The sequence below is a fragment of the Myotis brandtii genome, unplaced genomic scaffold (assembly GCF_000412655.1).
Source record: "Myotis brandtii unplaced genomic scaffold, ASM41265v1 scaffold8, whole genome shotgun sequence".
Classification (NCBI taxonomy): domain Eukaryota; kingdom Metazoa; phylum Chordata; class Mammalia; order Chiroptera; family Vespertilionidae; genus Myotis; species Myotis brandtii.
Window position 1 is genome coordinate 717,717 of NW_005371219.1, and position 21,553 is coordinate 739,269.

Here is a 21,553-nt window from a genome sequence, read left to right on the forward strand (position 1 = left end):
TAATTTCCTCTTTCCCAAAGTCATGAAAGTACAGTTAATTGTTAATGAAAGCATTCCTCAAGTAATAGACTATTTGTGGTCATGTGTATTTTACTGAGAGCTATGGGAAGAACCATGTAAGGTGAATCTCTGTCTAAACCATCTCCTTCTCTGGAAATTGCCCATTTGTCCATGTATCTAATGTAATTACCAGATACATAGGAGGAGGAGGAGAGGCGGGAGGGAGAAAGGGGAAAGGGAAGAAGTAGTCATTAATTCTTGTGTAACCTTAGGCATGTCACAGCCTTCCAGAACCAAGCCTACACAATGCAGGGCATGGATGCTCAATAAGTACTCGCTGAATGAACACCCTGACAAACTCAGCTTCAATTTCTCCAAATATAAAATGCGAAACTAAATGGCCATTAAAGTACCTACCAACCCCAAAATTCACATGTTTTTCCCACAAGACAATACAAAAGAATACAAAATATATACAGTAATTCAATTTATTAATTTAGTCTTATCTAACACATCATTGTATTTGTTCTTTAAAAGGAAAACAAAGTATAAAACTATAAAAATAATCCTGAAAATTATTTATAAATTTTTTCAAAGCATGATATTAAATACGGACCTTTAAATTGACATGTGCCACAAGGAATCATAAAAAAATGTAAAAGGTGAAAAATGAGCGTTGACATTGAAGCCAATTACTGTCACAGTTGTACAATTCAGTGGCATTTAGAAAATTCACAATGTTGTGCAATCCACATTATCTGGTTCTAGCATATTTTCATCACCACAAGGAAACCAGTACCCATTAACAGTCACTTCCCCAGCTCCTAGCAACCATTAATCTGATTTGTCTCCATGGACTTGCCCATTCTGGATATGTATTTCATATAAATGGAATCATACAATATGTGGCCTTTTGTCTCTAGCTTTTCACTTAATACTTTTTTCAAGAAAAACCATATCCATTCACATTTAAGAAGAAAACACTTATTAATGTAAATTATCAAAAAGAGATATAATGACCTCTGAGGTAAGTAAAGGAGTCAGTGCAATTACCTTTCAGAATGCAATTCAAGTGTTCAGGATTGACTGGTGCTTAAACACTGATCAAATGAACAATACAGTTTTAACATTTTAAATGCAACATAAAAATCTTTAGAATTCATGTCCACCAAATTATTAATCATTCAAAGCAATTCATGTCATAGTTCTCATCACAAAACTATTGGAATGTAGGGAATCAATACCATTCTCCACTTTACTTCAAATCTCTAATACAGGTAACAATTTTTAAAAGTTATCAATTGATATGAAGCCATCCATTTGACATAATTAAATATTCACTGGATAGTTCTACTCTTGACCGGATGCAGTACCCATGATGGCTTCCATTTCTATGGTTTGGTTTCTTTTAATCAAATAATACGGTTAAACCTGAATGATACTTCAATTTTTCCATACTACAAATTTTTGAGCTGAGATACTTTAAAAGAAGTTGAAGTTACTTAATAAAATGTAAACGTATGGACAAAAATTACTAATCACAGGCTGATTAGCAAAACTAGGTTTTTTGATCACCTGGTAAGAAAATTCAAGTTATGGGATAAAAAGCAATAATATAAATTAATGGGGGGGGGGATTTCAATGAAAAAAGCATCTAGAGAATAGCAAAGGGCAGGGTCTCCTTTTTTCAACTTCAATCTTTTGAGCAATAACAAATTATTGCTACTGTTCTTATATTAGACCACTGAATAATAATAATGTAACAGTTAATGTTACTCTTTGACTGGTATAGAAATCTAACTAGTCAGCCCTTCTGCCAAGGAATGAACCAACACATATCAACCTATTATCTGTTTAAGGATATTGTCTTGAGAAAATTCTAAATTTATATTAGAAAAAGGTAAAAAATTAAACCTGATTTATCTGCTTTTACTGGGAAAAAATAATTTGACCTGATGATTTTGCCAATCTTAAATAATTCAACAGAAATGTTGTTTTATTACTTTCAAACACATACACTATTACCACCACTAGAACTAGCTATGCATTGAAGAACCATCTCCTATTTGCATGCAAATGGACTAATAATGACTTGGGGGTGCTTGAGATTTTATTGGTGTTAGTGAAAAAAGAAACATATTTCCCTTGTTTTTCAGTTTGCTTTAGAAATGCTTTTCTTCATAGTAAAGAATACTCACTTCAGTCCAGCAAGTCAAAAATATTTAAAAAATATATAATAGATTCATATCAATGAGTTTTTACTGTATTTCTATAAAGCATTTTAAAACTCATCCTTTTAACCTATTTCTTTGTAGTTCATTAAATTAATGAAAAGTCACTTCCCACATAATACATTGGAACATCAAACATTCTAAGATTTAGAAAAAAGCACCTCAAGATGTATCTCCATTAATACATCTCAAGATGTATTAAAATCTACTTGGCCAATTTATGGAGATTATACATGCAAATAAATATACATATAAACAATGTATAGAATGTTACTACTCACAGGTGCAATAAAATACTTGAAACAATTTCAGCAAAAGACACTAGTTTTTGCAAAGGATTTTCAGAGCAACATACCTTACTTAGTTTCTACTTTTCTTTTTGGTATTACCCAAAACTCTTTCTGAACACTTATTAGGAATCAAACATTCTAGGCAACGATATTTTCCAAAGTAATTTCCTTATATCTAAATGTCCTTTCTCTTTCTGTATTTTTAAAGTAGAAAAATGAACCATGCCGGGACACATTTCTCTCAAAATACCTCCACACTCATCAATACCTAAACTTGGAGAGCCGCAGTTTTCTACCCATATATTGGAAACTTAAAGAACATCTTTTTGAACTTACTTTGATCCTTTAAATCAAAGTAATTCCACGGAAGGCGACTTTAGAAAGAAACCATTCTTCTTTCCTTATTTAGAAAGTTTACTCCTTTAGAGTTGGCCTCTACTTCTACATATGTTTTTGTTTGAAATCAGATTTAGATCAAATCCTAAGTAAACCCATATTGAATTATTTTAACACAATGGACACAATTATTTTAACTCACTGATGAGTTGATTTTGTTTAAAGGCATAACTAATATTCTCTTCCTAGGCCTCATGAGCATGTTAAGTAAGATTACTTAGAACAGTATTTAGCTGATCAGCCAAACACATATCCAAGAAATTCTTTCCATCAGAAGCTTAGTCCAGCCTTTTGAAAGAATGAGGGCCAATTGCTTTCCTTCTGCTGCAGTTCTAAACACCCACCTCTGCAGGACCCAGTCATATCACCTTCTAATGTGGTGTCATGCATGAAACACACACATTTTTTATGTTTGCATAATTACTCCTTAGACATTTTTAAAAATTAATAAACCCCATTCTTAAGTTGAGATGCAAAACTTAAATGTGTTTTGCTCCTAAATGCCAAACAATGCATTCAAACCACCAGAGGTAAAAATCTGTTATCAATATAGTAATAAAACTACCCTGTCTTCAAAGAATATGAAAGTTTTATTGACCCCATTATCTTCAATGTTACTATGATCCCAATACCCAATGTTAAGGGATAGCAAACAGCAACAATATTGATGGGGTTATGTATGCAACACATGGTCAAAGACCAAAAAAGATTGTATGCTATTGATAAACCAACAATTCAACCTTTAAAATCCTTCATTGATAGGGTTGAAAGGATTCCTACAAATATTTTTGTAGGATTTAATCCAGTATTTATCTACTTCTACACTCTTTACTTATCCTAGAAATCTAATACATTCACATCACTCTGTAACCACTAAACAAGAGAAAAATTGATAACTAGGCTAAATGTAAGTGCTAATGAACTGTAAGTTGCATTACAATTTACCTTGAACAGAACACTAGTAACAGTAAATTTAAAATATTATAGTAAATACTTTTTAAAAATGTCCAAAAACCATGGTACCCAATGTATTTTCTCACATGGTTATAATATTAACACAACTATATCATTTAACTTAACCATTAACTCATAATTTTGGATCACACATGTATGTACATACACACATTTACCCACTCCAGTAACACATCAAGAGAACAGCTGGCATGTTCCAGTCTTTCCTCTAAGTTCTCATACTTTACTGTGAATCATAATCACGTGAAGGTCTTTTGTTAAAACAGATTGCTGGCTCCAATCCCAGAGTTTATGGGGGAGGGAGGGAGGGAGGGGAAGGAGAGGGGAGGAGGGAGGGAAGGAACTAAAATAACAGGCAGTTCTGAGGAAGGAGACAGCAGATAAAAGTGAATTCAGATTATTTCTCTCCATCCTACACTTGCCACTTTATCTTGATGGTTAGCGAAGACTAACAAAGACTTCTCAAATGACAATTCACTTGGATGTCATACAAATCTTTTCATGCTTACAAGGCTAGATAAATTGTGCCCATTACAAGTTTTAGAAAAATAATAATGCCAGAAACTCTTCAGCCTTTCAATACCCCACAGGTGGGACTACTTTCAAGAAGACACTGAGGGGGCACAGAAAGCTGATAAACTTTCCATATTAAAAAAGAAGTTTAATGCTCACCAGTAAAACATGGGTGAGTAATAATCAACAAGCAGTTCCTGTAACATGCAGAAACATACTCTACAGAAACAGTATGACTGCGTTTGGAATTTGTTAAACAAGTATTAAGTTTTATTTAAATAAAAGTTTTCCTTTTTAAGTTACTGAGCCACATAGGGAAAATATTAATTTTATTAGAATTTGAACAAATGTTGCACAAAGAACACATTTTAACAAAACAGTATGGTGGCATAACAAACAAAAAAGAAAACAGCCAATGATGTGTAAAAGAACTAAACGGTGGGAAAATGTTAAATATCTCATGATCCAGTATGGAAACAAGAAGTCTAAATTTAAAACCCAAGGATTTTAAAAAGCACAACCATAAAACAAAAACTTAATGTTTGTGCTATCCTAACCAGACACATTCTTCAACAAAACTTTAAAAGGCAGAGTTATATTATTTGATATCTTATTTCTGACGTTTTCACAGAAATAGAGACTGGTTATGTCATTCAATCTCAGTTGAAAAAGAAAGTATAAGCACTGAGAAATAAGTATTCCACTAATTAAAACGACAGGTGAGGTGAAACAATTGATTAGACTTTAGTGCTATATCTTTCAACAATAATAAGGTCTTGATTCAACCAAAACAAGTTTTAAACAGTTTAGAATTCTTTTCTAATGCCCAAGGAATGCCTCTGCCCAGCCTGATTGCCATATATGGGAATCAAGAACATAGTAACAATAGAGCACTCTCAGGGACAAGTGTAGGAAGAAAAGATACAATAGAGTTTTGATATTTTATAACAAGGTAACTTGTCACCATTTCAGACTACCAAATGCCAGAAGTTACTTAAAACAAATTATTTAAATACATGTCCCCATCTTTGCAATTTGTTTCTAAATACTGATACATTCATTTTTTAAACTGACCACATCAGGTTAATAATAGTATTAATAAATTGGGAAGCTATAATAAAATAGTTCAAGAATAGGTCTTTGAATATTTTTCTGTTGTACCTTGATCTTTACACAAAGATGCACTTCTTACTTTTTTGATAGAGAAGGCTATAGGAGATTAAACTGGAACTGTTTTAAGGAGATTGTCAACCACAACAGGTTTCTGCATTTCAAGATTGTCATCTTACAAAGATACCAAATTTCACATTTTTAAATGTCTTAAAGCAACAGAGTTGTGATTTTATTTAAACATCAAAAAGCAAAAATTTTAAATACTTATAAAAAAAGGGAAGCCCTTTGCATTCTGAATGCTTGAAATTTATTTACACAATATGCCCAATTCAAACTTAAAATGAGGTATATTTTCTTCTCTACTAATATCAACTACCTAGCAAATAATACCATGAACAGCTTCAAATTAAAATAAATTCACAGGCCTTTTGTTTGTTTTGCTTTAACCTGTCATATAATATGTTGCCAGTCTTTGGATGTGGCATCTAATAAAAAGAAAGTTGTGTATGAACCACTCTATGAAGGAGAGCTGTAAATACCTACAGTGAATACATCTTTGTGAATTATTTTTAAAATGTAATAAATGGCATTACCATAATTTTAAATATTATATAAGTATATATTAGAGACCATCTACATGTCAACAACTGTATAAAGGGAGCACTAGAATATAAAATCTTTAGAAGGATCTTATGTCAATGTTTAAGCAACTGAATTTTTCAACTGAAAAACCTATGTGCAAAAATGTGAATCAAAATTTTGCTTTTGAATGTATGGGTTGCAACCCACAAAAACATGAGGAAATATGTTTGGTCAGGATCTTATTAGTTTAAGAAGCAAAAAATGTAAGAACCAAAATTTGCACACCATTAAAAATACTAATTCTGAAAATTATGTAGCAAAAAATTAGTTCACCCTGTCCAGCAAGTTCCAAAAATTTCACACATTTCAAACATTAAGGCAACTTTTTTCCAACTAAACAGTACTTTATAAAAATATATGTCACTTCAAAACATTATATACACAGTGACAATAAATTTAGCTAGTTGTAATCTTTAATACATTAATAAAGTGTCACATATTACAAAGAAATTATACTAGGTGCTTGCATGTATGTGCAAGTGGAGTTACAGTTTTTAAAGTACAGGTTTTAAAACTGAGCGCAGTGAACGTCCTTCTTTCGTGAGTTCTCGAGTCACACACATGCATGGCAATGGGATGGCTTCCTCCCGTTTCTCTACAATATTGTAACTGCACTTCTTCAAGTGGTCAGCCATGCTTAGGATGTCAGCAAATTTCCATTCATTAACAGAACAAAATGCAGTACTGAATCGCCACACCTAAAAGAAAATTCTGCTTCAGATTTAAACAAGTCAACTGAAAAGTATTGAAACACACTTCTTGCTCTAATTATATGCATTACTACTATTAGAGAAATATGCAGTATAACGTTTCAAGTAGGAACAAAATTGAAAAGTAGTAAATCCATTTGGATACAAATCTGTTAATCAAATATTTATAAGACAAATTGCTTCTATGACATTATGACTTCAATAAATAAGAGGATAACCAAAAAGAAAATAAAAGACAAAAACCAATATTAAAAATCACATCTGCCCTGGCTGATTTAGCTCAGTGGATAGAGTGTTGGCCTGTGGCCTGAAGGGTTACGGGTTGATTCTGGTAAAGGGCATATACCTTGGTTGCAGACTCAATCCCTGGGCCCAGGTTGGGGCGCATATAGAAGGCAACCAATCGATGTGTCTCTCTCATATCAATGTTTCTCTCTCTGTCTCTCCCCCTCCCTTCCATTCTCTCTAAAACCAATGGAAAAATATCCTCAGGTGAGGATTAACTTAAAATCTATATATCACATCCAAAGTGGCTTATTAAGCAAATTTTAAAAAATCATAACCTCATGAATTCAGAACTACACTATTCATTAATTCTATCTAGTTGGCTATATAGAGTTATCCATAGTCTGGAGAAATAGACAACACAAGTACTATTTTTTTTATCCAGGTTTTTTACCCATCCCCATTATGCTTATATGAAGCACACTGAAAAATACTATAGAATACTGTGTCAAGGTACCTTATCTTTTCACTCTTTTTAAGTATGAAAGGTACTTGGTAATGTTAAATACAGGTACTTCAATTTATTCAAAATGTTTCTGAAAATTTATATAGAATTTCTGTAAAATGAATCTTATTTTGCTCTATATCATTGTAAAATGTTCACCTGCTACCCCTGTGTCTGATGGTAGTAAAAAAAAAAGGGGGGGGGGGCTACTTCCTTCCCCTTTCGGCCACTCAGCAGCTCCAAGCCCTGAAGTACTGTCATCATATTAGTCTAGCAATGAGTGTTGTGGCCCCCTTGCATCTTCTCAAGTAAAAAAAACAACTACCTGAGCATGGGTAATAAACATATATGGAGCAGGACAGACCTAGGTACAGGCATGAATGGGACTAGACAAGGCCCAAACAGTCTAGCTAAGCTCATCAGTAAGCAATGTCTAGTTAGAGAACACAGAATAAATGGTAAAACAGCAGACACTCTAGAAAGTAGCAATAGATTTGAGGGAAGCCCTCAGAACTCAGTAGAGCTCAGGAAAGAATGGTAATGACTTCTGGAGTGGCCAGATGCCTTCAAAATTCTGTGTAAACAGAATTACTTTTTTAGTTGACAATAGAAGTTACCACTGTTCAGCACACAAGGTACTTACTTGCTATACTCCTGAGGGATGTATCATTTACCCTAGATGGAGTTATTTACCTGGAGTCAGTGGTTTAGACCAGCAGTCGCCAATCGGTGGTCCGCAGACCACTGGTGGTCCATAAGGTCCGGAAAGTTGGTGACTGCTGGTTTAGACTCTAGAGCAGGGGTGGGGAACGTCCAGCTCACAGGCCGTATAAAGCCCACGAAATCATTTGGTCTGACCCTGTCAAGGCATTAGGGGTGAGTTAATTAAATGTTTGACCAAATATAGCAGGCTAATTTTTAAGTTCATAATTTTGTATGGCCTGCGAATGATGTTATAAATGTTCAAATGGTCCTTGGCAGAAAAAAGGTTCCCCACCCCTGCTCTAGAGAGTAACTACCAATAGGCATTCTAGATTACAATTACCCATACTCATGATACTATGGGAAGAATTAGGAGTTTTTGTTAAGCTTCAGCAGAACGCTAAAGTTAGCCTCCTTATTTCCACATAGCTGGAGTCTGGTGAAACAAACTCAGGAAAAAATGGATGGCTCCCACCTCCTGATGACAAAGTTTCTTAGTAGTGGGCCAATTTTTCAATCAAGTATTTCTCAAGTACTTCGTGCCAGCTATATGGCTGGTGCAATGCTAGGCAGTAGAATATGTTGGTTCCTAGAGAGCCTCACTTCTCAAGGAACTTACAGTCTAATGAAAGAAACAGACAATTTATTAGTGAATTTCAAAACAGCATGGTGAGTGCTTTAGTAGGGATATATATAAAGGAGGGGTATTTAATGGGACACCACAAGGACACAGAGCAGAACGTTCCTGAGTGGGGTTCTAAAAGGCTTAATTTGAGGAAGCTAAGATCTGAAGAGTAAGCAGGATATAGCAAGGATATGAAGATCACAAACTTCAGAGATAGGTTCCCTAGGTCTGAATCCATAGATTAGCTGGACAAGTTACTGAACCTCTCTAAACCTCAATTTCTTCTTCCATAAAATAGGGACAGTAGATTAAATAAACTAACAAAAGTAAAATGCTTATTAGCCCACTGTCCAGCATATTGCAAGTGCTCAAAGGCCTTAGGCAAGAAAGAAAACATCAGGCAACTGCAAGTAAATCAACATGACTGAAACGGAGAGTAATAAGAGAAAGCTGAAGAGGTAAGTAAGGACAAGATTATAAAAAATCTTAAATGTTTCATTAAGGAGTCTCTATCCCAGGGCAACGGATAAACATTTAAAAAGTTTTTAAGCACTGCAGCTTAAGAACTGTATTTAAGACAACAATGTTTTGCCCTAACCGGTTTGACTCAGTGGATAGAGCGTCAGCCTGCAGACTGAAGGGTCCCAGGTTCGATTCCAGTCAAGGGCATGTACCTTGGTTGTGGGCACATACCCAGTGGGGAGTATGCAGGAGGCAGCTGATCGATGTTTCTCTCTCATCACTGTTTCTAACTCTCTATCCCTATCCCTTCCTCTCTGTAAAAAAATCAATAAAAATATATTAATAAATAAATAAATAAATAAAGACGATGTTTGTCCCTCTAGTTCTTCTGCAAAGAATATGCTAAAGAGAGACACAAATGGAACCAGAAACCCAGTTAGGAGGAGGCTATTGCAGTACTCCAGGAGAGAACTAAAGGTGTGACTGAACTAGGGAAATGGTCATGGAAACAGTAAAACAAACCTGGTAAGTCTGAAGAAGGAAGATGCTGTAGCAATATGTGATTACTGGGATATGGAAATAAAGAGGGAAAATGGGAGTCAACCTTAACTTTCAAATTCCTACTCTAGGCAATTTGATAGAAGATAATGCCACTTTATGAGATTAAGAGAGAAAGAGAAGTGGATTAAGTTGGACATGCTGAGTTTGATGAAGCTGTGAAATAATCAAGTGGAGATGTCCAGTAAACGGCTGTATATAATGGTCTGGTGGAGTTGAAATAAGACAACGGCCAGGACATAGATGTGTGAGTAGTAAATAATGGCAATTTAAACTCCAAGAGTAGGTAGATTTTCTGCAGGACTAGAACTACAGAAAATATTTCACCTCATTGGTCAAAACCAGTGGGCAAGGAAAAAAAGAAGCCAGGAGGCCATATCAGAGTTCCATGCCAAATGGGAGAAAGACAACAAATCATCTGGAAAATGAAAATGAAAAAAAAAATACACACACACACACACACACACACACACACATGCAGCAAGTATTAAAAGTATAAAGTTTCTGCCTTAGGAGAACACAGAAGTAGTAGAATTCAGAAAACTGGAGCAATGAGTGGAAGTAAGAGAAAACCTAAAGATTGTAAAAACAAAGTAGCCAAACCCCAATGTGAAATTTATCAAATTTTTCTCCACTTTATAAAATGCAAGGTTCCATATTATAGAAGTTCTGAAATGAAAACACCTACAAAGATATCTATAATACCTGCTAGTTTCTATTGGATTGTGCCTCCAAAAGAAGCTGGTGTGCTCCAGTGGTTGAGCGTCGACCTATGAACCAGGAGGTCATTGTTCAATTCCCAGTCAGGGCACATGACCAGTTGCGGGCTCGATCTCCAGTGGGGGGCTGCAGGAGGCAGCTGATCAATGATTCTCTCTCATCGTTGATGTTTCTATCTCTCTCTCCCTCTCCCTTCCTCACTTAAATCAATAAAAACGTATTTAAAAAAAAAAAAAAAAGCTGGGCAAAAATAGGTGTCACAGGAGAAAAATGGTGGAGCCAGGATTTATTCCTGGGTCTACCTAAATCCCAGCTCAAGCTTCCAATATGCAGCACTCCCTTTTACTGTACTAAACCCAGAGTCCCTCCACAAACATCAAATTCTACTGCCCCTACTCGTATCTCACTTTAATACATAACCACATCCATCCATTTATGTCCACCTGCCCCCAAATACTGAATTGATCACTTAACTAGTAACTTTTTTCTCATCTCTCCCTATTTAAGTTCTACCTGAAACAAGCAAATCCTAAGAAAGAAACTGCTAAGAATGGAAAGAAAATGCCAATTGTAAGCAGTAAAAAACCTTCTTCTTGCTTCCCCCATTGTCCTATGGTGAAAATGTTTCAGATGGAGTCCAAATTAGAAGGTGGTTAACATAGCCACAAATGGAGTTGTTACAGAAGAACTAAATGTATACAAAACTGCTTGATTAAAGAAACAGAAGTGGCCTCTGCCATACAAGATTAGAATCTAGTTCTCGGATGTCTGCAGTAAATATTGATTATGACAATTCTAGCTATCTGTCATATTGAGTTAAGGTTTAAGAATGATCTATATCAAACATTTTTTATTAATTCAGCAACATTAAGTGCCTATTATATGTCAAATAAGGAGATAATACAATTAAAATTAAACTGACCTTTTCTTTTATCTGCCATGATGAATTTCCTTCTGGATACTTCCTTTTTCCCCACTGCAGTATGACCATTCCACGAGACTGAAGCAGGCTGCCACACACATCCCTCATTAACTTGGATACACATGAAAGCTGGCATAGACTGAAGCCATCGAGAAAGCCTGCAATATGTTGCAGAACCTCAAAAGGAAGACCACTTAGATGGTCACTATGTAATCCCAACACACAGTTTCTAGCAGGCTCTTCTAATACTGTAGATACACATGGCTGAACTCCAAATGACCTCAAATGGCGATCATGTATAATCTTTGCTCCTTGTGTTGATGGACAAAATCTACGCTGAGAATAGGTACAGCCATAATATGCTAAAGGACACCTCTGTTCCATCCAGCCATTGAGTCCAGCATGAATGTCACCATGCACATTCTTAAAATGTGAAGAAAATTCTCTTCTTCTAAATAGCTGTCCACAAACAAATGTAAACATTGAACGCTGCTTGGGTTGGTACCTAGCGACACATTCCAATACTAAATCCAGCCCAAGTGTCTGAAAAGGACTTGGATTTGAAAGCTGTGGGTTGGCATGATCACAAGCTGAAGCTGAAGCTATTTCCCCAACCATTGTATTTGTAGCTAATATTGCAGATGGGAGTGAAAAAGTCTGAGTTCCAAAGTCAACGTGATAAATATCAACCATGCGACTATCAGATATACCCCTTCCACCTGGAGAATCTCCTAGACAAAACAGTAATGCTGCTGTGATTAGATCTATTCCTTGGAGACCCATTGGATCTTCTGCAACTTCCAAATCTGATGTATCTACTGCTTTATCTTCCTTTGGTTTAGACCAACATGAATTGGAAAGAAATTTGAATGAAGGAGGTTGACTGAAAGATAAGACATCCACATTCCTCAGGTCTCCTAAGTCTACTTTTCTCCAACACAATTCTCCTTCATCCTCGTCATCTGGCATGAGGATATGCTGAATTGTGCCGTTAGGCAAAGCATTAGGTGGTATTACTTCCCTAAGTTGTGCTGCTACTGAAAGTGAATTGGAAGGTTCTGAAGTGCCATCTGATGCTACACATTCTCCATTTGTTAAGTTACTTTCTCCAGAATCATCATGTAAATTCTGATTCTGGTCTATGACCTGTGTACATATATTTTCCAAAGGAAGGCCATTACAAAGAGCAGAAGTGTCATAAGAACTGGTATCCAAGTCACATAACAAATCACTTGAGCCATTTTGTTCAGATTGGGCATTCTGATTTGCATCGTTATGGTCAATTCCACCTACTGCTCCTATCTCATCCTCATAAACATGGTCTTGGTCTTTCAAGTTCCTATTCTGTAAGCTTTCTCTGGCATTTTGCTCTTCGTTCATTTCATTTGAGGAAGCAGGAAGATTCGTACTTAACATGCCAATGTCTCTTGTGGCGGTGTTCAGGATATCTAAAGCAGCAGCCAAACTTCTGGTTGTTTCTACAGTAGCTTGATAAAGTGCACCATAAGATTCTTCATCAACAGACACCAAACCATTAGCATGTGGTATCTCTGGAACAGTTGATTTAACTGATATTTGTTCTCTAGGTTGTGATACTTTATCAGTTGCTTTTGACATCATGGTGGCTACTTTGAGAGATTCTAAGAGCATCCTTTGGTCTTGTAGGGCCAAGGCCATATCTAATTGTGCCACTTCATCAACATCTCTGCTTAGATTTTCATATGACTTCCGATCTGCATAACTAACTGGCCATCGGTTCCATTCCATTGTACAGCACACCACACTTGCGGGGCATGTTTCTAGATGTTCAGCAACTTTATTTCGAGCCATTGTAAATGGACATCCAAAGCCACTATTTAAGCAAGGCACTCGTTCAAATGGACATAAAAGTCGATGCTCATCAGCTTTACAAGAATGGAAGACTGCGCCACAAACCAATGGACAACCAATCAAGTCACAGGAAATCCCAGGCTCTGGTCTGGTCATACACCGTCTACTGACACAATTCACACAGTGTGAATGCTGCAGCTCCTCCTCCATAATGGCCAGTCCAGCTCTGGTTGCTAAGATGAAAAAAAAAAAAATAACTTAGACAAAATAATGGCCAATTTTAAAAATTATTTAATAATGTAAATCAGCCGAAACCGGTTTGGCTCAGTGGATGGAGCGTCGGCCTGCGGACTGAAGGGTCCCAGGTTCGATCCCGGTCAGGGGCATGTACCTGGGTTGCGGGCACATCCCCAGTGGGAGATGTGCAGGAGGCAGCTGATCGATGTTTCTCTCTCATCGATGTTTCTAACTCTCTATCTCTCTCCCTTCCTCTCTGTAAAAAATCAATAAAATATATTTTTAAAAAAAATGTAAATCAAAGCATAAATCTGGCTTTTATTTTCACCACCACTCATTAAACCTGTGCTACTCAGAGGCTCAATGCTAAATCCAAAGGGCAGTTTTTTCTAGACCCCATCTTCCTTGGCCATTATATCATTACTTAGAGGCCTGGTGCACAAAATTCGTGCATAGGGAGTGAGGGAGTGGGGTAGGGGGGTCTCTCAGCCTGGCCTGTGCCCTCTTGCAGTCCAAGACCCTTCGCACCTTACCACCCGCCTGCTAGCTGCTCCTTACCGCTCAGCTTGCTACTCCTTAGTGCTGCCGCGGAGGCAGGAGAGGCTCCCGCCACCGCCGCTGCATTCGCCAGCCGTGAGCCCGGCTTCTGGCTGAGCAGCACTCCCCCTGTGGTAGCGCACTGACCACCAGGGGGCAGCTCCTGCATTAAGTGTCTGGGGGTCAGTGCGCATCATAGCGACCAGTCATTCTGGTCGTTCTGCCATAACAGTCACTTAGGCTTTTATTATATAGATGTTGACTAATTTCTCCTTTTAAGCTATTTTTTCTTAGTTTTCATGATGTCACATTTCCCTGGTTTCCCCCCTACCTCTTAAAAACTCTTCTTCTAAAACACTCCTATTCTTCAGGGACCTATGTAATTTCTTGCTCATTCTTCTATACATTCTCCCCCTGGGTGTTTACAATTTCTCAAAAGCATCAATTGCCACCAATATTCTGAAAACTCATCTATATCTCCTGCCCAGATCCCTCTTCCAAACTTCAAATCTCTACAGCTAATTACTTATTATACATCTCTACGTGTATGTGGCATAGGCAATTCAACTCAACATTTCCAAGTTGAATTATACAGTTGTGGATAATAATTTTCTGGATGAGATGCTGAATATTAGCCTATTTTCTTCACTTTAGTGCATAAGCTAGCTCTCTGACATATTTTCACATAAACTCTATTTGGGTTCCAGATGTCTAATGTAAACTACTCCCCAAATTGCTATTTCTTTTTCTCCAGTTCAGGTTTGATTTTCTAAACTAAAATAACAAAAATCTACCAATAATTGGTAGAGCTTTTCTTGAGCAAGTAAAAGAATTATGAATTGATATTATGGTGCTTAATGATGCCAGCGGTGGGAGGGAGGCACACATTTATCAACAAAACTGTATTTTCTAAACTGTGTTTAAAAATTAAAAATTATAAAAAAAAATGAAAAATTATGAGCTGAATATACCACTGAATATTAACTCTATAAATTTTATAGGTAATGACAGACCTATAACTTAAAAACAGACATGCTAAAAGAGACCTACTAGAAGAAATGAGAGACTAATTGTGAAAAACATTTGTAAATTAAGCAGAAATTCAAAAAGAAACTTTATTAAGAATTAAGGCCAAAAAAAAAAAAAATAAGGCAAACTTTGCTGAGGGATTAGATTGTGAAAACAGCTGTAGCTTTCTTTTTTGCAACCAGACAAAGTTCATCTCACATGCTGAAGTAAGCTTGACTTACTGAGAGAAAACTAAAAATACAAGCTGTTCCAAAAGTGACCACTGCTCTCAGAACTTGTAGGAACACTTTATGTTATGTACAAATCACATGACCACACCCAACAGAACACATCTCAAAAAAGTCACTTAATTCAAAGTGTTTAAAATAGCAACTGTTACAAACAACTGAGTTAAATGAAAAAGAGCAACTCTGAAAGGCAAATGTAGAAGGCTCTCAAGCTTCAAAATAAATAGCATCTTGCATACTATTCTACGCTGAAAAAAAAAAAGTTAAAAAATGAAAATAAAAACACCCACAGCAATGAGTCCAAAATATTTATTATTCATTGAAGTTAACTTACAGAAAAGACAAAAGGAACACTAATTACATACCTATTTTATCCTTCTTTACATATGTCTTGTCAATTAATGTCACAATCCTTATAACAACCCAAAGGAAACTAAGATTCAGAAAGGCTGACTTGCCCAAGGTCATCTAGGATTTAAATCTATATCTGATCCGTGCACGTGGACAATAACAGATATGGTTACTTATAAAAGGTTTCAGAAGCCCCAGCTGGTTTGGCTCAGTGGATAGAGCATCCGCCTGCTGACTGAAGAGGGCCTGGTTCGATTCCAGTCAAGGGCACATGCCTGGGCTGTGGGCTCGATCCCCAGTAGGGGGCGTGCAGGAGGCAGCCGATCAATGATTCTTATCATTGATGTTTCTCTCTCTCTTTCTCTCTCTCTCCCTCTCCCTTCCTCTCTGAAATTAATAAAAATATATTTTACAAAAAGTTTAAGAAAATAAGACAGCACTTCAGTAACTGGAAATACAATTTTAAGATGTTATTTGAGGAATGGAGATTATACAACTTTGGGTGTAGTTTATTCCAACACAATCACCCCTGTGGTCAAGAACTGGGTGAGCCCTGGCCAGTATGGTTCAGTTGGTTGGAGTGTCCTCCTGTACACTGCAAGGTTGTAGGTTTGATCCCCAACTGAATAAGACAGAGATGGTCCTGCCTCCTTTCCCATCCTTTCTAATTATAATAGCACATACCTTGCTTTGAATATAGGAGTTTTAAATTATTTAACGAATAACTTACATTCATAATGCTCACTATAAGCATATAGAACAATATAAATTTAACAATTCTCAAAATAGTTATACAAAGAAGGAATCAAGTTTAATACCATTTTACTATTAAATATATTAAGAAATTAAGAAATAAGAAAATGCAATAGACAATACCCAAATAATGTTCTGGGTATATAAACCTCAGCTTCAGAACTTAAAACTTTCAGATCCAAGCTCTTTCTAATCAAGATCACTATTATCAAATAAATATGCCTCATATTCCTCATAAATCCTGTGAAACAGCTTTAAAAACATCCATCCCTGATTTATCAGTTGAACAGTGACACAGCAGGCCCAAGAGAACAAGTTGCTAAAATTGAGGCTTCAAGTTCAAGAGGAGCATAATTTAAAACTCCTCAATATTAAGTTTTGAAAGAACACCCTAAAAAAAGAATTTTTTAAAATATATTTTTGAGATGCATATTATAATCTACACTAGAGGCCGGGTGCACGAAAAAATCTGTGTACTGGGGGGTGGGGGGGTGCGGGGTGTCCCTCAGCCTGGCCTGCACCCTCTTGCAGTCCAGGACCCCTCAGGGATGTCCACCTGCCGGCTTAGGCCCGTTCCCCAGGGGAACGGGCCTAAGTTGGTAGTCAGACATCCCTCTGGCAGCCTGGGAGCCCTCGGAAATCCTTAGCGCTGCGGAGGAGGCAGGAGAGGCTCCTGCGTTGAGTGTCTTCCCCCTGGTTGTCAGTGCGCATCATAGCAACCAGCTGTTCTGCTGTTAGGGTCAATTTGCATATTAGCCTTTTATTATATAAGGATTTTACACAAGAGGAAATCAAAGCTTAAATAAAACACTTAAAGGCTCTTATTTTATATATTTTTGTTGTTGTTGATTTCAGAGAGGAAGGGAGAGGGAGAGATAGAAACATCAATGATGAGAGAGAATTATTGGTTGGCTGCCTCCTGCACGCTCCCACCTTCCCCCACACCCTCCGGGGAATCAAGCCTGCAACCTGGGTATGACCCCTGAATGGGGACCTCCTGGTTCATAGGCTGATACTCAACTACTGAACCACACTGACCAGGCTAAAAAAAGAATCTTAACATTTCCAAACAACTGGAAAAGTTTCATTAGGCCAGAAAATATATGTAAATGATTAAATGCCTTACAGTAATTTCAATTTTCTCTAACAGAAATTCTTGGCCAACTCATACTCTGTGGCTGACAAGCAATCCATAAAATAGTTTTAAGACATGGCATTTTCCCATATGATGAAGTTAGGCCCTGTCATTCAAAGCTATTTCTAGACTTAAAGATATGGCTCTCAAAACAAATTGTTTATTTTTCAGAATTCATTAAAATATGTAAGGTGATTTTTAAAAAAGCAATATAACATTGCAAATTAGCAAAATTTTAAAATATGCTAAGTCAAGTCACCTAAATTACTCACACAGCTTGTTGCCTCAGGCTATTCCTAATGCCTGCTTCTGACTCCAAGACACACACACACACCTCTCCCTTAACTGCTGCCTCAAATCTGTATGTCTCAGCTTAAATGTTACTTTTCCACATAGACAAGGTATGAATCCCATATTACATTACATGCTCGTCCCACATTGTATTTTTCCTTGGTAATACTAGTCACAACTCTAAGTAAATCATTATCCTGTTTAATATCTATCTCCACAAGAAAACTCTAAGCTCCATGAAGGCAGCAGGCCCATCTCTGCCTCATTCAACTCTTGTGTTCCCTGTGTTCAATACTGTGCCTCACTTACCTAAAAACAACAACAAAGAATTATAATACAAGAAATAACCAAATGGATTCCAAAACATAATGAGATTCTTGATTTCATGGAAAACTATATACTTCCCTTGTAGATCTAGTATACTCATTGTACCAGCGCTAGAATGTCATTAGTTATCACTTTTATTGAGCACCTAGGTCATATGTCCCAGGCATTATACTGTATATGAAGTAAATTATACAACCAAAAAGCAAACCAAAGGGAAAAGTAAATCAAAAAAGTTAATTCCAATCTTCCACTGTTTTAAAATCTTAAAAAATAATAGTAATAAAAGGCACAGAAGGAAACATTTACCTGTATACTGTTCCACTATTTTAATTCCCTAACCCAGTGGTCGGCAAACTGCGGCTCCCGAGCCACATGCGGCTCTTTGGCCCCTTGAGTGTGGCTCTTCCACAAAATACCACGTGCGGGCGTGCATGTACAGTGCGATTGAAACTTCCTGGCCCATGCGCAGAAGTCGGTTTTCGGCCTGGGCCGAAGAAGTGGCATTAGACGAAGTGGGGGTATGTTCGCTGAGGACCCCTCAGATTGAGGACATTTTTAGCAAAGGCCAGCTAGATACATTGTTATTAACTTAATCAGGGTACTCCTAAGGCTTAGGAAGAGCCACACTCAAGGGGCCAAAGAGCCGCATGTGGCTCGCGAGCCGCAGTTTGCCAACCCCGGCCCTAACCAAATCCTGCAGTCTGGTTACTGGTTACTGAATATAAGACATCAGGTGGAAAAAGAAAAGCAGAGGTGGAGGTGTCTGCACACGTGAAGATGCTGAGTTGATTTAGGGTGAGGAAAAGAAGCTCAAAAAAGGAAGTGGTATCAGCTGCTTAATATTACAATTAATATGGGAGTAGATGGAAAAGAATTCTACTTAAACAGTAGAGTTGCTTGCAATCAGTTATGAGCTCCTCCAGAGTAAGTCTGACCCTTCTTGTACAAAGTACTATTGCACAGTAACAAAAACACTTGCTGACTTATTTGTAATCAGGAGCACTCAGTTTTAAAGACTACAATCAATCAATAACCTCAGTGGAACAGCTATTTCACTGGTTTAAGTAGACAAGATTGAAAATACGTTATCATTAAACTCATGACTCAAAGCACAAGCTCTCCTGATGAGTCCAAAATGGCTAAATGGGTTACACTGTACACATTCTTTTATTAAATTTTGGTTCTGACTTCTTTTTATTTATAAAAAGATGATCTAATTGTATGGAATTTTTTTCAAGCTTTAGCTTTCCAATTATGATATAATCAAAACATACATCTTTCATTTCTAAATATGGTCATGAGTAGCTTATTCCAAAGTGAAAGTTCTAATTACTTGCCATGTTCTTCACTAAATAAGAAAATTAAATTATTAAAGACTTACATCAGAAATTAAAATATTAATAAATATTTAATATTGAGACAAGAACCTATTTGGAGTTGACACTCAGATAAAAATAATCCACCCAAATGGTATAACTCAGCTAATGACAATGGGCAGCATGGCAGAGGGGAATGGGCTTACAAGGAATTTCAGCTTTGTGACCTTGAGGCCATTACCACTATGAAAACACCCTAGAACTCTACAAAGGTTGGGCACTATTATGTATGTGTCCAGAAAACGGAGGTACTTCACTTTACACACCATTTATATACACAAAGCTTTATGTATAAATAAAGGTTATTAAAAACAATCCTATGAGGAACTATCTAATGCTAACATTACCCACTCTTTAAAAAAAAAAAAAGACACACCCCTTTTGTAAAAGATTTTCAAAGAATGAGTTTTAATTCATGCATGCTTATCTGTGTTAAGCTACCTACAAGGTAAAAACCTCGACTCCAAGGCCAATCTCACCTGCTTCATCAAACTGAATTTGAAATTGAATGTTTTATATAGCCTCTTGACTGAAGGCTTTAACTTCAAAGAATTCTATGAATACGAATGTACTAACTCCCTTTAATGAAACAGGCAATCACAGGAACTCAGTTAAAAAATTACATCAAAACCATACAAATTAGCATAGGACTTATCCCATTAAAAGTCACATTTTAGTAACATATCAAATAGTAAACACACATTACCGGTGCCTATTTTAGTGACCTTAAAGTACCTTGGAGCATGGAGAAATATTGTATTGAAATTAAATACCCAGTATACTTGGAATGCATGAAAGTTTGCCTATAGTGGAAACTTCAGTTCTCTATAAACACTCACAAAACTCCACCCACTAACATTTCCAGAATCACACAAAAAAGCTATGTCACCGCAGTCAAGTACCAAGATAAAAATAAATTGGCAACTTAAGAAAGTTAGCAAAACACCATGTTATCCCCAAACTAATAAGAAACAGTGACTAAGCATAAAGAACAGTGATTCAGCGAAAATCGCATACAGAAAAATCGAACCCTGAGAAAAATCCTAAACGTACATTTTATCCTACCTAATCTTTTCCTTCGGCCGCGTCAACAGCTGGGTCTGCTTTGGAAAACCTTGACAAGTAGGAGCGAACGCCAAACCTGTGAATATAATTTGCTAGGTCTCTGAAAGACATAACACAGGACTGAAAGGTGGCAAACAAAAACTGAAGTTTAGAAAGTTTGGGGTTTTGGTATTTAAAGACTTTTAAGTTAATCTACCGTGGTATCAGAATGCCCATAAATAACTTCATCTTGGATCCGAGCCCATCCAGTAATTCTGGAATAAAAGGTCAGTTCCTTCCCAAGCATCGCTTATCTGAGACTTATGAAATGGCCCAGAAAGAAAAAACGAGGGAGGCAGAAGGGAGAGGAGCAGGAGAACCACGGTAAACAACACATGGCTCTGCCAGTCTCCATTCTCCCCAATCCACACCCTGAGAACAAGCCCGGAGGAGAGCGCTCCGAGTCCAACGTGCAGCTGCACGGGACGGGACACGGACAACTTGGAAATGGTCGTACCCGTCAGCCCCATACACTCAGTCAGTTTCCCTTTAATAAGGACTCGGGCTAGGACTCGGCGCTTCTCACTTCCATGAATGGAAAAGTTACCAACTTCACTCATCCCGCGGAGACAGTGGAAGATGCCTCCCGGTCTGACGTTAACCCGTTTGTTGCCCCAAAGAACTCGGGTTTCTAAACGGCCAAAGGAAAGGGACCTGGGTTTTCGCGGTTCCTGGAGTTTCCCAAGTTTCCGTCACCCCCTTTCCAACCCATCAACACGCACGGCAGGGTGACTCGAGGGTCGGTCCTCGGGGTCGGGGTCGCCATTTGC

At 37.2% G+C, this 21,553-nt stretch overlaps 1 protein-coding gene across 3 annotated transcripts in view; it reads right to left on the reverse strand.

The window, feature by feature from the left end:
- Positions 1-474: 474 nt before the first annotated feature.
- The window catches only part of FBXO30 (F-box protein 30), a 33,738-nt gene continuing 12,659 nt past the window's right edge, over positions 475-21,553 (reverse strand). Inside the window, exons 1-3 of one of the 3 annotated variants that reach the window (XM_014531289.1) lie at positions 20,733-21,396; positions 11,587-13,649; positions 5,332-6,855 (exon numbers count right to left, since the gene is read on the reverse strand). In XM_014531289.1, the coding sequence (XP_014386775.1) occupies positions 6,652-6,855; positions 11,587-13,626 (2,244 nt within the window). In that variant the 5' untranslated portion in view covers positions 13,627-13,649; positions 20,733-21,396 and the 3' untranslated portion in view covers positions 5,332-6,651. Of the gene's footprint in view, positions 6,856-11,586; positions 13,650-20,732; positions 21,397-21,553 lie in introns of those variants that run through there. The other 2 variants (XM_005883700.2, XM_014531288.1) reach the window with 2 other exon arrangements.